The sequence below is a fragment of the Natator depressus genome, chromosome 2 (genome assembly GCF_965152275.1).
Source record: "Natator depressus isolate rNatDep1 chromosome 2, rNatDep2.hap1, whole genome shotgun sequence".
Lineage (NCBI taxonomy): Eukaryota > Metazoa > Chordata > Testudines > Cheloniidae > Natator > Natator depressus.
In genome coordinates, this window is record NC_134235.1 from 200,463,789 (window position 1) to 200,481,939 (window position 18,151).

Consider the following 18,151-nt stretch of genomic DNA (forward strand, 5'->3'; position numbering starts at 1 on the left):
CCCTACAACTTACACACTTCGAAACATCCAGAGCGTCAAGATAAGCCAAATATCCAAAATGCCACTTTAGGTGGTACAGTTAAAACTCCATGGCTGGGTCTTTATTATGTATTAATTAGGGCTGTAAATTAATCTCAGTTAATGCATGTGATTAACTCAAAACAAATTAACGCTTTTTTTAAAAAAATGAGTGTTAATCGCACACCTCTGGAGACAGGACTCAGCGGCGGCCAGGTGGGGAGGGAGACACCTCCGTCCTTAGGGCTGAGTGAGGGGGGCCACCACCCAGGGGAGCCCGCTCACCTCCCATTCCCCTGCTCCACTGCTGCTCCTGCCTCCCCGCTTACCCCACGGAACCGCCTCTGGCCAAGCTATGCCGGACTGGGAGCCTGTCTCCTGTGCAGAGCAGGGGTAGGGGTAGGGGTAGGGGTAGGGGTAGGGGTAGGCTGATGTCGAGGTGTCCATCTCCCCCAGCCTGTGTACCTGGTCCCCACTGAGCTGGAGGAACCTGTCTGCTGCTGGCTCAGGAATGAGTGCTCTGCCAGCAGCTGCTGCTGGCTGAAAATGCATTCAGGCTCCTGAGTGCTCAGCTTAGAGACAGCACTCCTGCCCCCCAACACACACACACACTCCCCACCCTCACCCCCAAACACACACACCCACCCCAAACCAAAATCTGAAATGGCACCCCTGGACTGAGCCAGGAACAGCCAGAGGGCTACGGGATGGCTGTGGGCTCCAGCAAGATGCAGCCCTCGTGCAACAGCACAGAGTCTGCCTTGAGCTGCAGGCCACGTGCCAGGCACCACAAGCCGCAGCAGCACAGAAGTAAGCAATTAACACCCAAAATATTTAAATAAATGATATTCTAATATTGTTTAAGAGTGCGATTAAAACTGTGATTAATCACAGCTACTTTTTTAAATCTCAATTGTGATAATTTTTTAAATTTGTTTGACAGCTCTAGTATTGATTATTGATGATGATGATGATTGATGATGATATTTTGTTCCTTTAGAATCCTAGGTCTCACATTTCAGCTGAGAAAAATGCATTTTTGTAAGAGGAAAAAAAGACCCTCTCCCTTTCATTATCATACAAAATTAGAGAGGAAATTGCTTTTTCTAGGAACCATATTTTTTGCTTGCTTTAGACACAACCCAGCTGGAATTCAGAACAATGAACATAGTAATTAGCTGACATTTCTCTACATAATAATATAAGTTAAAGCTCTAAGGCCTTGTCTACACTAGGGAAATTTCAGACAAATTTCTCACTGTTGCTAACACTGGTTTGGTGGAACCACTGTTAACAATATTGAAAGCCCTAATGTAGATAAGCCCACTAACCTGCACACTGTTATCAAGACTGTGTCAATAAGACTTGCTCTGAGCAGAACAGTCGAAGCTAACTATACTGAATGGCTCTAAAAATGTAGCCTATTATCAAATATAATATATTTCAAGACTCATTGCAAGACAACCCCCATCTCCCGCTTCCAAAAAAAAAAAAAGAGAGAAAAGAAAGAAAACTTGGTTTACCCATAGTTACTGAAAGTGTCCCCAAGTCAAGCACTGTCAGCATTCATCCTGTAATTTCTTACTTTATTAACACGAAAATATTTTTGAAATAAAGACTCACTTAAATTAAAAACAACATGTTGAAATGGCATTTTCAAACTGAATGCTATTAAAAATATTATTCTGGTATAAAAACAAGAAGTGGCACATCTTGCTATAACTCTTTGCTGCAAATGTGCCATTTTCAACCACCATTTCAGTAGAACAATCCCAGAGACACACTATATATATATATTGAGTCAAATATCAGGGGGTAGAGAAGGAACTCCCTTCTCTTCAGGTATAATAATGCCTGCATCTGTAATTTTTACTCCATCCTTCTGAAAAAGCAGATTTTTTACCCACGAACGCTTATGCCCAAATAAATCTGTTAATGTTTAAGGTGCCACCTTGTTGTTTATATACACTGACTTTCTATCATAAAAGAACACACTTCTTTACTGTATATCTTTATACTTGCAAACACCAGCACACTGTTCTTGAAACTCTCACTCCAGCTGAACATTGCTTTTAAAGTAAACTTTTTATTTGTAAAGGATGCCCATCATTAAAATATTGTGGAAGGAATCTAGAAAAAACAAGGATACTGGCAGAAATCCAATGTTACTGGAAAGATGGGCTATTCACAGTGCTCACACTGCCGGTGGTTATTAATTAGAAATCATTAGATATCCCAACTCTCAACAGTTCAGCATGTATCTGAACTGGAGTGATGACCTGTTTTCGCTGACAAGATTTTTATCCAGGTGGTAGTGAAAAGAGTATAATGTAGGAAAGCTCAAAGATACAGAGCCATAAATTACTTACAGTCCTGTCTTAAGTTTTACACAGATGGTTTACTTACTGCAGGTGCAATGGGTAGGGGAGAGGCTGCGGTCGTGGTGGGACAGAGGAGAGCCACAGACCTCCAGCCAGGACTATGAGGAGAAGGAGAAGTCCCTGGCCACAGAGGAGCCCACCCCTCTGCTGAACAGTTCCTGCCTGGGGAGGGCTCCCAAACACCTGGCTGGTGAGTGAGAGAGCTGGGACCATGACAGTGTAGCTGCAGAGAACTCCCTGCATGGCCCTGGGGCAGGTGACACTGGATCCCTGCAGGTGCCAGGTGCAGGAGGGAGGCTGCCTGGTGGGGCAGAGCAGAGACCCCCGGCCAGGACGATAAGGAGGAAGATGTATACAGGAATTTATGAGACTCTGTGATGTGCGCCTCACCTGTCAAAAAAGTCATCAGCCACCAAAGCAAGGGACTATGTTAGAGACAGTATGCTATTGCAGAGTTCTTGATTGGCCTGTTTACCTACACATTTACTCCGTGGGCAGTATCCTTTTAATTGCTATGCTTGTTGATTAAGTTGTATTTCTTCAACCTACAACTGAGTAGTATGTGTAGATAAGGCAGAAGTGGGGAGTGAATGATACTCTTCCATGCCTATTACCCATGGCTCTTTTGAAGATATGGTACTGAATGACTATGAAAGAACTGATTATCTGGATTTTCACTTCATAAAAATCTTAATGGCCTCTCCTTTTGAAAACTGCTACAGCCATGGAGCACTAGCTATCATCAGTTTTGTATGGGAAAATAAGAGAGAAAAGTTTTGTTAAAGCCTTTTGGCCTATGTGCATTGGAGTCCCAGAGGGTCACCGTGTTGGTGACCTTCTTGAGCAGCATTTCTGACAGGGACAGAGTGAGAGAGACTTTAACCACACTAGCATTTTGCTTGTCCCTTTTATGATCTTGTATGCTCAGCTTGAGTACCCTCAGCTGACAGGGCATGAAGGCTTTCCTTCTTATGCCAAAATTTTGCCCTCAGGTAATTGCTACCTGGCATCTATGAGAGAAAGTGTAAAGCTTGGTCTTATGATTAAGGCGCTGGGCTGAAAATCAGGAGATGTGCATTCAATTCCTGGCTCTGATGCAGACTTCTTATGTGACCTTGGGAAAGTCACTTGATCTGTCCATGCCTCAGTACAACACTTCCTTGCACCACAGAAGTGTTGTGAGGATAAATGTTTTAATGTTTGAGAGGCACTCAGATACTACGTGATATCGGCTATTTAAACAGACAATAGCATGAGGGGGAGGGCAAAGCAGATAATTAAGACATTTGGGAATATCACACTGATTGATTTCTATGTATTTCTTCTTATATATTCAAGGGGGTTTTAACATCACAGCATGTATATTTTTAATTGCATTTGATTACTGTATAAAATTTATATAGCTAAGAGCTCAGTATTATTAGTAATAATCATAATATTTATTATTGTAACTATATGTGTTGTAAGAGTTTGCAGCCACTTTGTTCTTGACATGTTAGAAGCCAAAAACAACTCAATCTTATTGATTTATTGGAGAAATCAATATATACTTACAGTATCCTATTTTTATAATTACCAAGACACAGTATGGAAGGAAGAAGTATTACCATATTCAAAAGACAACTAGCTAAACTAGGAGAGATGACTGGCAAAAAAAAAAAAAAAAAAAAAGCAAACAGACAAGCAGGAAAAATGTTGATTCAGCAGTCTTTCAGCTCCATAGATTTCTTACATTCTACAAACTTCAAATTTTCCATGACATGCCAGAACAAGAGTTCTAATGCTATTAACTCAATATTTTATCTTGAACGCTCTTGCTAACATTGGACAGACGAACCTCCTTTCATGAAAAGTGCTTTTTATGAACAAACTGCATGAAGCGAGTGAAAACGTTGCATATCTTTAAATATGTAGATATATGGATCTTCTCCTACAACACTATGAAAAAAAGGGAAACACAGCATTTAGGTATTGCATAGAGCATCTCCACAAGGAAAGGGGTCTCTGCAATGGTTAAATCTTATGTATTCCCATCTCTGTGCTGATTTAACAAATATTAATCAATTTTTAAAGACCCACTTTATAATCTGAAAACAATTATATATAATATGTTTCACAGTATTTTAGAAAATGGAAATAGACGGTTGCTCTCTCAGCATATAGGAAAGATCTCCAATATGAATACACTACTGACAATTCATCAGATTTAACAAGATACAGTTAAAGGAGAACTGACCTCCCGAGGACAAATGATTCTCTTGGGACGCGGTGCCTCCTGTTGTAACTGGTACACTGTCAAATATAAAAAAGCAATAATAATTAGAGGACTGCAATATACACAAACTTTTATTCAGATATTTTTAGTCAGATGCTTCAGAGAAAATGCAAACATATATAAAAAAGGGTGGGGTACAGAGACATTTTTAAAATGCATGCAAGTCAAGTCATTTATATGGAAATTAGTCATGCAATTGTACACTGGTAACATTTATTTATTTTTTATTCATATAATCCCAATTTAGTTTTATATTGGTGTTGGCACTGTGTATTTCCACACTTTGCTTGGAAGACATATAACAAACATAACAAATCCTTCTGAATGTTTCAAGATAAAACTCCTTTGTTGTATACAGTATTACTGACAAGCTCAATAATAGAATTTTTAAATAAAATTCCAGTGTCTTTGAATTGGCTAGGAAAGAACTGCAACAAACTACCAAAAGAGTTCACTAGAATCTTATCAATGCATACTGAAGACACAAGTGATAACTATTTAAGAATAAATTAGACCCCTAGTGCTTCCACATGCTAACATTTTCCCACTTTCTTTTTCTTTTAATGTGCTACCTAAGATCCTCAAATATATTTCAGATCAACTTTGCTCATCCCAAGAGTTCCCAAAGATGAGGGACAGCAACTGAGTGAACTCTGGGTCTCGCCTCTTCAATCTTTCCTTACAGTTGACCCCTACCAATCTCCCTTTGTGATTCAAGGAGGCTGCTTCCTTCCTCTTACTATTCCACAAGTAGTGAACGTGGGTTGACACATGATGACAGCAAGCAATTATAATGCAAATAGAGTGCCTCTCTTCTCAGCTTTAGTAAAAATCCCAAAGCTAGGCTTGCTCCCTTGAAAATAAGCCCACTGTATGTAGACCTCTATACACATATAAAGGGAAGATGGGCATCCCATCTCTATGATATTGTGATCCCCAGTCCAAGATCCCAATGGGCTGTGGATCAGCAAGATGGCAGGTTGTGGGAAGAAGACGAGTGATGGGAAACTCCCTCAGCCTTGGAAAACAGTGGAGTATCTACTGAAAAGCTAATATGGTTGGTGGTTGTATTACCTCTTTTTCAGAGCCCCTTTGCACCATGGATCACCCTTTAAAAGAAGGGATGAAGAAAGCTGTGAAGAAACTTGGGAAGCATGGCGGTACTGGACTTTCACACAGTCACCTCTGCCACTTGTAACTTCTGACTTCTTTGCTAATCTTTGGGAACATGCAAGTTTTGGGTGTTATGCCACCTGCTAGTTTTGAAGCAGGGGACGAAAAACCCTATCCCCTCCCTGGTTGGACAATGAAAATGGAGAACTCTTCACAATTTCCTGTCTTCTATATAGGTTTTTATGCACAGGGGTATTATCTGGCCATAAATATATATCCAATATTATGAATTAATATATGGACCTGCCTGATTCAGTGCTGCCAGCTCCCATAATTTTTTTTACAAGTCTCATGATAAATGGCATTTTTCCAAGCTTCTTGAGTCATGGGAATAAGTGAGGATCTCAGCTTTCATTTAAAAAGAAAAAAAGCTATTTTGCAAGCTTCGTGGTTGCACAGAACATGAAAAACTGTGGCCCCCAGCATTCCCTAAACTACAAAGAACCTAAACTGTGTCTTCTAAAAAAATCTCATGATTTTGAATGCTTGGAGTTGAAGATACTGCTGATTTAGCAAGCTACTTCTTCCTAACGATAAATATCTACGTAAACAGTCCCATTAACTTTAATTGGAAGTATTCAAGTGCTTGAAGTTAGGCACATGCATACATTCCTTATTGAACCAAGGCCTTATGAGAGTTTAAGATGCATGTTTAAAAATGGCATGGCATTGAACTTGATATGGGATAACACTGTTGAGCACTAAATACAATCAATATTCAAATATAAAATCTTTAAGTATCTAAAAATAGTATGTTGACATTGTGGGAAGTGATTTGGAGTAAGTCAAGTTTGAATGTGTGTCTTTATTTAAAACCTATTATTATTTACTTTGATTGTGCTAACACCCACAGTGGGCTAAGCACTTTCCAAACACAGAGGACACAGTCCTAAAAAGAAGAGAAGAATACACAGTCTAAAAAGACAGACGATTGAAGCATGTAGATGTAGGCAAGAGGGAAGTAATAGTTTTTTCCCTCCGGTAGAAAAAAAAGGAGGGAGGTGGGGGGGTTGGGAGGGCAGGGGGAATTAGGAAAGTAAAATATTACAAGAACATGGAAATTTTTCTACTATTTCAAAATGGGTGGAAGGGATTTTTTTTCCAGAGCTTTTCATTTCAAGTTTCTTTTCCAATGATCAAAATTTTGTCAAACACAAATTTAGTCTTGGATAAAATTCCATTTTTCAACTCCAAAAATAAAATCTGTCAAAAAATAATCAGCCATACTAACAAGGTAAATAAAAGAAACAATTTATAACATGACCTAGAAAGCTTGTTTTTTGTACCTATTGTGCAAGAAGTGGGTCTTCCGGAAATATTTAAATAATGACCAAGTAATGGCTTTGCGGAACAGCTCAGCAAGGGTGTTCCATGGATAGGAAGCAGTTTGGAAGACAGTGTGGAAGTGGCTGGGATGAAGTAGACAAATGAGGCTTTCAGGCTGACATCATTGGCAGAGCAGAGGGGAAAGAGAGGGGGATGATGCAACACAGTTCTAGGAGGATAATTACAGGAGAGAGGTGCAGAGTGATGAGAAGCCTTGAAAGCCAAATAAGAAACTTGAGGTTGATGTGGTGGAGTGAGAATAATCAGTGGAGAGGTTCAATCAGAATGAAAAGCAAGAAATATTATGTTTTGTGCAGAGTGGAAGGGGGAGATGTGGTTTTCAGAGAGCCTTAGGTAATTCATCTATGCAGTAATCAGATGGAAGATAAGGGTCTGGAAAAGATTTGTCTGGGTGGGGAGAGAAAAGAGCTTTGGTCTTAAAAATGTCATGGAGGAAGAAGCAGTAAGTCAACTGTAACACACAAATAATAATAATTAATAATTAATAATAACTGCTTTAATGTTGTCATGTGCTCCTTGTACATGAACGAAGTAGTAGGTTACAGGGCTGCTATCTCTTTTAAGATACTTTAATGCACTGCCACGTATGGCTGTTACCACCTCAGGTAAGTTATGTTGCACATGGTGCAGCCTAATGGGTGAATACTGTAATATAGTTTTAGCATTCCATCATGTCTCCCCCTTTTAGTTTTACCTTTCCCCCATTTAAAAAAAAATCATATGGTCATGCTATCTTTAATGTTGAGTACATAGTCTATTAAGTGTCTCAGAATCTTACTGGTTTTCTATACAAGACCTGAATGTGTAACAACTTGGTCCATCCGGCTGTCCATTAGTTGCAACGACTGGGTGTGGTCTGTTCAGAATCATTTAGTCTTCTTCTTGTTCTGCATCTGTCATCTGTAGAATTTGCTCCATTGATTGTTCTTTCTGAGAAACAAACTGAAGATGTTGATGGTTTCCGTTGAACTCTCCACCATCAGTTTCAACCACATATGATCCGGGCGATTAATTCCTTTTCCTTCTGACAGCTGGAGTTCTCCATCCAGTTTGACACAAACACAGTCACCAGGTTCTAGATCTGGCCATTCTCTGAGTGATGTCTAGTATCGAAGTGTTTGTAAGTCCTTTTTGCATTTTTACCCAATTTGGCTACTCTCGTCATGTCTGGCCACTTTGGAGATAGATTCTTTTCCCAAGTCAGAACAGTAGTTCTGAATTGTCTTCCCATCAGGAGCTGTATTGGACTCTATCTAGTAGCAGTTATTGGTGTAGATCTATAGCTCAGAATAGCAAAGAATGGATCTTCCCTCTGGGTGAGGAAGAGTGTGGTGGGGGTGTACTTCCCACACTGGATCTGAGCGGGCTAAGCTGGCCAGGTGGGCCAAATCAGCCAAGTAGGCTGCAAGGCAGGAGAATTAAGGGTGAGAGAAAAGCCCTAACTAGGGGGAAGCTCACCTGTGCAGAGGTGGGTGGGCTAGAATAAAGCCAGGAAGCTGGCAGCAGCAAAGGCAGCTGGGAGGAAGTTTGTAGTCACCCTCTGTTTAGTAGAGAGCAATGGAAGAAACCCAGGGAAAGAGGAGAACTTGGAGGCCTGGGCCTGAAGGAAGGGCATACCCTGAAGAGAGCAGGGTGGAGAAAAGAGCCTATAGGATGCAGGGTAGGAAGCAGCAAATTTTGGGACTGAACAGATCTTGGCTGCGTGTTGTAGGGTCCCTGGGCTGGAACCCAGAATAGAGGGCAGGCCCTGGTTCACTGTGAAAGTTGTAATGGCAGAGCAGTGAACTGGAAGAGTGCCTGGGTCGCTGCAGGAGTGACAGGGTCAGGGCACCACATGTGAGGACTGCTGGATGCTCTTTGAAAAGAAGAGACTTTGAATGACTCCATCCCAGAAGGGGGAAAAACTTTGAGTGTCCTCCTGGCCAGAGGGCTGAGTCATGAAGAGGCAGCTCCTGCAGTGAGAGTGAGGCTGCAGATGGAGAGAGAAACGGTGTGCAATTGCAGGAAGGGGCATTGGCCATACAGCACTAAACCCCAGGAGAAGGAGGGATTCCAGCGGTGAGCAAAGGACCCCATCACAAAGAGGCAGTAGTAGCAAATGGTCATAGGCCTGAATGACTTGCTGGATGGTGGCAAGCAAGCGAATTCAACAAGGAAATGTTGCAAACTGGAAAGGCAAGGAGTTCAGTTTTGGCCACGTTAACTTTAAATTGACAGCAAGACAACCCAGAGGAACTGCTGGAGAAAGAGGCTGATGGTGTCAAGGCCAAGGACAGCATTTCAGAAACAAAGACAAGATAAGGAGGAGAGTGAAAGTGATCAAGGATATCAAAAGCTGTGTCCTTTTCTATAGGTGTTCTACCTTGTTCACATATCAAATATTTATTATTTTTAAGTCTATGGATGTGATTCAAATACAAATAAAATACTATGGCCATGATTTTACAAAATGGGTGCCTACCATATTTAGATGGCTGATTAAGTGACCTAATTTTCCGAAGTGATAAGCACTCGGCAGCTCCCATTCATTTCAATACATGTTCAGAAGTGCTGAGCACTCAGGATTCTGATGGCATTCCCTTTAGCAGGAGCTGCTCAGTACTCAGAACTTGAGAAAAGTCCAGACATCTGTTTTTTGAAAGTCTTGAAATATATAGGAAGACGGTGCCTTGAAATGCCAGCAAAATAATTGCTGGTGATAGTATTAAATGTAAGCAGTGTCAGGATGAGCTCCACCCTGACATCTGGTGGTGAGGTGTGGCAAGTTGTGGAAAAAAACTTCAGGGGCCGATCTCATTTGCATAGGCACACCCACCCCGCCTAGACTGAGGCCATAGCTGCCCAAATGGTCACTTTGGCTGCTGTGGGATCCCCAGTGTCTCTGTTATTGGGGCAGGAAGAATAAATTGTTATTACCCTGATTATGGGAACTGTGCTTGGAACTGTACTTGGCCTTTTGTTATGATGGAGGGACTCACCATCAACTAAGTAGCACTCGCTAGGCAAGGGTCATGGGTTCCAAAACTGTGTGAATTGAGAGAGGCTGGGGACAAGTATTAATACGTGGTGGCATGGGCCCCTTGGTGAGGGCCTTACATGCTAATTGCACTTCCTCCTCTCTCCACTGTGGAATATCAGAGCTAATTTTGATTTCATTAGAAATCTAGTTACAGGCTGTTGAGCTCACTTTGGGCTAATAGTGCACCAGCACTAAGGCTCCCCTACTACAAGCTGAATTCACCAAAGAGCTGAACTGACTAAGAGCTGAAATCACTGAGCATTGTGTTAAGTAGTGGGGGAGCCTGAAGATATATCGTGGAGCAGTCTGCGGGATGGCTGGAGTGCCTTGTGGACAGGCTGGCGGAGCAGTTCGTAGGACGGCGGGAGCTGTTGGTGGGACGCAGAGCAGTTTGTGGACCGGCTGGTGGAGCAGTTCGTGGGACGGCGGGAGCTGCTTGTGGGCCACGGAGCTGAGCTGAGCGAAGGAGTTTGTGGGGCGCCTGGCAGAGTGGAGTGAAGGCCTATGGAGCTGTGGGGTGGTCAGCTTCAGATCATGTAAGGTGCCTCTTACCCCCATCCCATCTCCACCCAGGGTGGGAGGTAAAGCTCCGCAGATAAACTTTCGAACTCTGGGGCTGCCCTGACCAGGGACAGAGACTTTTGGGTCATTGGACTTTTGGGACTTTGGGTGATTTGGGGTTGCTGGACTCAAGAACCAAAGGGAAAGGGACATGCCCCAATTTGCTTGGGGCGGGTTTTTTTGCTCATGGGTTGTGTTATGAATCCTGTTGGTGGTGTTTACCCAACATAATGCCACATTGTTTCTCTCTGTTATTAAAAGGCTTTTTGCTACACTCAGACTATGTGCTTGCAAGAGGGGAAGTATTGCCTCTTGGAGGCGCCCAGCGGGGGTGGTATATATTTGTCCCAGGTCACTGGGTGGGGGCTCGAGCCGGTTTGCATTGTGTTATTGGAATGGATCCCCTAGATATTGAACCCAGCCCTTGTTGCTGCCAACTCTGACGGGCAGAAGGGTTACATAAATATGTGATTGCATCTGACCCAGTCTACCTCTACCTTTAGAGCTGACAGACAGTTAGAGACAAATTCTCCTTGATCAAAAAAAAGGAGATGCTTTCAACCAAGTGATTCATTATTATTTTTGCCTTGGAAAAATTAACCTTCGGAAAAAGTGGATTCTGTGTTACTTAGAGACTGCCACAGACTGGCTGATGCTGGAACAAAGAGCCACTAACACAGATGAAGTTCACACTGATGTCACAAAAATAATGGGTGTAAAATGCAATATCAAAGTTAAAAAAATGGCTTTAAGCGGGCATTTGAACAATAACTTTGTAATGTAAGTGGTGTGTTTGGCACTGGTATGCACTACAGACAATCGGAGCATCTTCTAAGGGTTAACAAAACTTTAAATAATCATTTGCTCTGTTTTACAGGCACTAGAGGGCATGCACATCTCTTGTTTTGTTACAGCTGGAGAACAGGGCTTGAATTGTCTTTTGGAATGAATAAGGGAAACTGTGGAGTTCCTTTTCAAGAGAGCCTATTCTCTAACTGTGAAATCTATTGCGGTCAAGCAACAAAATGATGGTGTCAGTGGTCAAGGATACCACCACTTTGGGTGAAATCCTAATTCGAATGGTCTGGGTCAATCCTTGACCCAGGCAGTGGTGGCTAAAATTAAAATCAACAAAAAGGCAGAGTATATAAATATAATATAAATGAACTCCAAAGAAAGCCCTTGGCCCTCAGGGCTTTCATTCCCATGTACTTTCTTTCCTTGTACTCCAGGAACCTTTAAGAAGCTCAGAGCCAGCCTGGTGTTAGTGTAACTCTCACACCTCCTGGGTGTGGTGCTCTGTCCGATCTAGTGGCACCGAGACCACTTAGAGAGAGATTAATGAGTTTGCTCTACAGCCTGAGCTAAGAGCCATGTGGCTTTTAGCTCATACAGTAGAGGCTCATGTATTTAGCTCCAAAGGTTGCAGGTTTGACAACGACCGGTGTCTGTCGGTGTTACATTAGCTCCTGTGGCAGAGAGTTGTTGCTCCCTTGAAGTCCAAAAGTCTTCAGCCCTCTCTCTTCTTGTTTCTCCCTCTTTATACTTGGGCTTGCTCACAGTAGCTGAGAGTTTTCTCCCATAACTGAAATTTCTCACAGCTGAGCAATGGCATGGCTGATTTTCCTGTCTACAGGAAAGGTGGATTCTCAACCACTGCCTGCCTGCGTTTTGTGTAATATTTGTAGATCCCTTCCAGGTGGCACTTGAAAACCTTATATTCACCCTCCTTCTGTTAGGGAAAGAGTGACCGATTTCCAGCTGCCTTTTAAATTCTGTAATGTGTCAAGAACTCAAGACTCCCCTCTTAAAGTATACAAGATTAATGATCAATTACACTCTGATGGGTAGAGAATATGTGCATCTTTGCTTTTACTTAAGGACCTATAGAAACCACTGCCTCCTTTCTGGAGAAGTTTTTAAAAGATCCTTGATTTATGCCGCAAGGCCTCAATTTAAGCAGTGCTTGAGCACATGCCTACCTGTAAGCATATCAGTAGTTTGACTGACTTTAGTGGGATTACTCACTTACTTAGACTTAGCCTTATCTACACTAGCGAGCTTACAGTGGCACAGCTGTACTAATGCAGCTGTAAGATCGCTCATGTAGCCACTCTATGCTGATGGGAGAGAGCTCTCCAAACATAATAAAAACACCTCAATGAGTGGCAACAGCTATGTGGTGGGAGACGCTCTCCCACCGACATAGCGCTGTGCACACTACCACTTATACCGCTGAAACTAAAGTTGCTCAGGGGTGTTTTTTCACACCCCTGAGCGACACAAGTGTTTCCAGAATAAGTGGTACTGTAGATATGGTCTCAGACACGTTTAAGAACATGGCAGAAAGGGAGCCTTAGTTTTTGACTGAGCCTTGACTCAGACGTTCTACCTCATTACTCTATCTTTTCCAGCTGTTCAGGGGTTGGAAGTAAGTGTTTCAGAGGGAGTTGGTCACTGGGGTCTGCTGGTGCTAGGATATGCCCTCTGCATCTTGTGTGGTGAACACCAACATGACAAGGACAATCTTTTCAAATGCTGAAACTAGTCACAGAGCAAGCCCAAATGAAAGTACGTGTCTATACTGCAATTAAAATCCCCTGGCTGGCCCGTGCCAGCTGACTCAGGCTCACGGGGCTCAGGCTAAGGGGCTATTTAATTGCAGTGCAGATGTTTGCGCTCAATTCGGAGACTGGGGTCTAGGACACTGCAAGGTGGGAGAGTCCCAGAGCTTGCGCTACAGCCTGAGGCTGAATGTCTACAAAACAGTTAAACAGTCCCTTAGCCCAAGCCCCACAAGCCCAAGTCAACTGGCATGGGCCAGCCACAAGTGTATAACTGCAGTGTAGTCATACCCTAAGAACATATCAATCTTGAACAAGTTAAGAATAGAACAAACTGGGGTCCTCTTCTTCTCCAAGAGACAAGCACACATACAGTGCTGCTAGAGAGCCAAAACAAAAATTGTTCCTATTCTACTTCAAATATAAAAATAACTGTCTGCTTCACATATGAAACAGAGCGTGGAGACTAGTTTAGCTTACACTACAGTTCTTATCTTCCTTTCTTCAGTAATGACAGAAGGGGAAAAGACATTTTTTAATATAATCTTCCTAATGTGCCACAGAACACAGAAACAATTTAGTGGTTGGAAACATGTTTACTTATTGACTGATTACTGAGATAGAAATTTAATCCAAGATGTAGCTCAGTGTTCACTGGCTTCTAGCTACTTTCTAACTTGTACCAGGGCTCCCACTAGTAGTATCAAAGTAATGATCATGTGTCTTCTCCATCCCCTAATAAAATGATGGAACAGAGTCTGGTGCATCTTCTGACAATATAATCATTGACTGAAGACCTTTCAGACATTAGAAATAGGCATCCTCTCTGCAGCAGACCTACACAGCTGTGATTCCAAATATTGTTAAAACAATCTTTTAGGCTATGTCATTGAGTAAGGCCTGGATCCTGCAAGCTGTTCCATATGGATGGATTTCTGCACACACATGAGCAGTGTAAACTTAAATGGGTCTCTTCCATCAGTGTGGTGCAGATTGCAGGATTGGGAGCTTGATTAGTATGTCAATAAATATCAAGAGACAACATAGTGCCTCTAAACTTATACAGAAATTAAATGTTGCATGCAATAGTGTTACATCCATGTCTGTCCTAGGATATGAGAAAGACAAGGTGGGTGAGGTAATATCTTTTACTGGACCAACTTCTGTTGGTGGAAGGTACAAGGTTTTGAGCTTCACAAAGCTCTGAACATTACTTCTGCCACCAGAATTTGGTCCAATATTACCTCACCTACCTTGTCTCAGTAATTAAAGAGATATTTTAAACTAAAAATTGTATACAGGATATTCTAGTAGTATTCTGACAAATTGAAAAAAAGGGAAAAAATAACTCAAATACATGAATAATGATCAATATCAATGAATACAGACACTTCAAGAGAAATACATACACTAATTTAAACAAAAACTATGATGTGACAGTGATAGATCATTTCATAGGTTAATACCGCCACTGGGCATAATCTTCCCGATGTTTAACTTATCATATTGTCCATTTCTTGGAAGGAATAAAGAAGAAGTTTTTCCTCAAAGAAACCAAGACTGCAATGAAAAACATATGTCTACAGAGAAATATTCTCAACACTAATCTTCGTAATTTTATACTACTATCAAATGTGTTTAAATACAATGCAAGTTGGGGCTGTGTTAATTACTCCAGAGTCATTCAGACATGAAGTTTAGAAGCTGAGATGACTTGGTAGTCAACCACAAAATTGGATCCTGAATATATCTGAACAATAACTTATTTATCATGCTCTGTAAATTAGATATGTTTGCTTAAAAGTTTCCATGGGCTGTTTCATGAAAACAAAAACTAAGAAAAAATACTTCACTGCACTGTGCTAATCTGATCAACACAAGACAAGTGATACAGCTCTGGGGTGATGTGAAAAGCTCATGCTCTGTCCGGACTCTTCCACAAAAAGGCTGTACCACACACACACCAAAATGGCTGAGACCACTGAAGTCAACGGGAGTTTTCCATTGACTTCTATGGGGACAAGATTTCACTCTAAAAATCACTGATTTAAAGAACTCCTTCACAAGTATAGTCAGGCTACCTCTCTCAAAATGGTTAATTTTGCCATTTTTTTTAAAGGAAGGATTTTGTCTCTGAAAACAATAAAATTCAGTACAGCTTGATTAGTGGGGGGGGGGGGGAGTAGCAAATGTAGGCTTCGATTCAGCAAGCTACTAAGTGTGTGCACAATTTAGAGCATGCATACGTTAGTTCCATTGAAGTCAATATAATCTTGCTCAGGCTTAATTTATCACATTGTCAGTTTCTATTAAGTTAGAACAAATTAGTTTTTCCTCAGAAAAAACATGGCAGTGGCAAAACACAAGTTTAGAGAGAAGTATTCCCAGCAATAATCTTATAATTCTACCAAATCTGTGGAAAACAATGCATTTTGGGGCTGTATTACTTTTGTACGAGAGACAAGATAGGTGAGGTAATATCTTCTATTGGGCTAACTTATGTTGATGAGAGAGACAAGCTTTTGAGCCACACAGAGCTTAGCGTAGGCTCTTCGTGTAGGCTCAAAAGTGTCTCTCTCTCACGAACAGAAGTTGGCCCAATAAAAGACAGTACCTTCACCCTCTTTGTCTCTCTAATATCCTGGGACCAACAGGGCTACAACTCTTATGTTTCTAAGATCATTCATGCACAGTGCTAAGATTCTAAGGAGACATCTTTGAAGTCAGGAAGGTACTGAATATTGTATGCAACTCAAGTCAATGGGGCTACTTGTGTGCTTAAAGTCATGAGCATGTTATGAGCATGTTTAAATACTTTGGTGAATCAGTGCCTTAAGTTCCCACAACTTCATGGCTTTGTGCTTTTGTGCATTTTCATTTTGATAATGATGTGGTAATCAACAACACCACTACAGTTTCATTAAAATTTTCAGTGAAGTTTTAAAATAAAAGATTAATTTTACAATCAAATTTTAATCAAGATTTTAAAAGCCAACTACTTTGTCTCAGCTCAGTGCTACATCATAGTACAGTGTAACTGGAATAAAAGTAGCATACAACAACGTATTTCTGCATTACACTTCATATAAATGATATTTAAGTAGGAGAACTGATTGGTCCAGAAGAAGATTGAAAATAGTATATTGGGCTTTTACTTCTAAACCACCATTTTAAAACCAGATTAAATTGCTAGGGATCAAAAACAATCATCACCTGAAGGTAGCTTTGTGGCCTGTATAAAAAAATTTGGTTCACTCAGGTCAATTCAGGCTCGGCAAGTATGCACAGTGAAGAACTCATTGCCATAACAGGAATCCTTTTTGGCAGTCTCAGCTACGAAACAAAATCTGAATGGATAGAGAGATCAAACTACTCTATCACCCACAGAAATGGCCTGTATAGAACGTCACATCAATGAGGGAGTGTGCAGGAGTTTGCATTGCTGCAACCCATATTGTATCTGTTATCTAAATAAAAAGAAAACTTCAGTTTGCCAATGCACCTACTTTCACAAGAGCTGAACGGACGTAGGTAACTGTTTTAAAGAGAGGGAAAACAACTTCCATTGAAACGTCTTTTAAGAGGATTTTGATATTTATTCTGACTTCTGATATACTCACAGTAGGATTTCCATATTGGAGGCTGGTATTCTTCAGCATCTAGAATTTAAAAAAAAGAAGAAGAAATCAATTGGCCACTCAGTCAAACTGTAGAGACCACAGCTTTTCAGCAATATTCACATTTCCTTCTCAAGAGAACTGCATGTTTATTTACAGTACAGTTCTAGATGTCAGAGAAGAATATCACTTTTACTACTTATGGACTCAATACCATTTTTACAAATTATTTAAATATGACAATTTCTTACCAATTTTCACATAGTTCCTTTTCTCACAAATATATTTAAAGTAATTAACTTGATTGGTCAGCTAGGGAGGGGGTTCAAACAGTATTTACTTGCTTGGCATAATAAAACAAATTATAATTTGATTTCAGATCAGGTTTTTAACCTATTTATCATGGCTTTAAAGTAAGTAACATGCCAATAAATGTGTGTGACTCAGACTGGACTCTGATGTGTTCAGATCTGATGATTCCAACATGGATGATTCAATTAATTTTCTTACATTTAATCAAATGTGATTTACAAATTTTCCAGAAACTGCATCAGCAATAAAAAAATGTACAGTAGAAAAACTGCAACTGAATATAAAAGACTAAAATTATTATCCATTGATGCAAAGAACAGACCAACACAAGAGACAAAAAGCTGATGTTCTGTGTTACCAAAAGCATTACATGATGCCCCCAGGAAAGTTGTTGGAAGTGCGAATTGAACCTTAGACTTCAAGATCTAAAAGCATGAGCCTTTACTACTTGAACTAAAGGCTGTAGTAGGCTCATATAAATATCCCAGCCACCAACAGCAGAGGACAGAGTGTCATACTGACTGGGCAAGCCTGCTACACCCTGGGCTAACAGACTTGTGTATTTTAGCTCATGTTTTAAAGGTTCATGCTTTAATATCCAGAGATCCCAAAGTACCCCACTGTCAACAACCTATCCAGCTTGAATACTAACAGTTAAATATACAGCTACTTCTAAAGGGGTCATGTACACTAGTTTGGCACAAAACTGTCATATTGTTAAACACTGTAAACAGTCATGTAGCGGCGTCATTAATCTTCCAAATAAAAAGATGCAAGCTAATTAAAGTATTTGATATTTACTAAACTCCCACTCGAGTTATGCTAATGTAATTAAATTACATTTTAACACACACATTTTATATACCTCCATGAAAAAATTTGTT

General features: G+C 40.8%; 1 protein-coding gene across 2 annotated transcripts in view; it reads right to left on the reverse strand.

The window, feature by feature from the left end:
- The window catches only part of CHN2 (chimerin 2), a 195,018-nt gene that overhangs the window by 102,290 nt on the left and 74,577 nt on the right, over positions 1–18,151 (reverse strand). For both annotated transcript variants that reach the window (XM_074945724.1, XM_074945723.1), the window contains exons 2-3: positions 16,959–16,997; positions 4,636–4,691 (exon numbers count right to left, since the gene is read on the reverse strand). In XM_074945724.1, the coding sequence (XP_074801825.1) occupies positions 4,636–4,691; positions 16,959–16,997 (95 nt within the window). The remainder of the gene's footprint in view (positions 1–4,635; positions 4,692–16,958; positions 16,998–18,151) is intronic.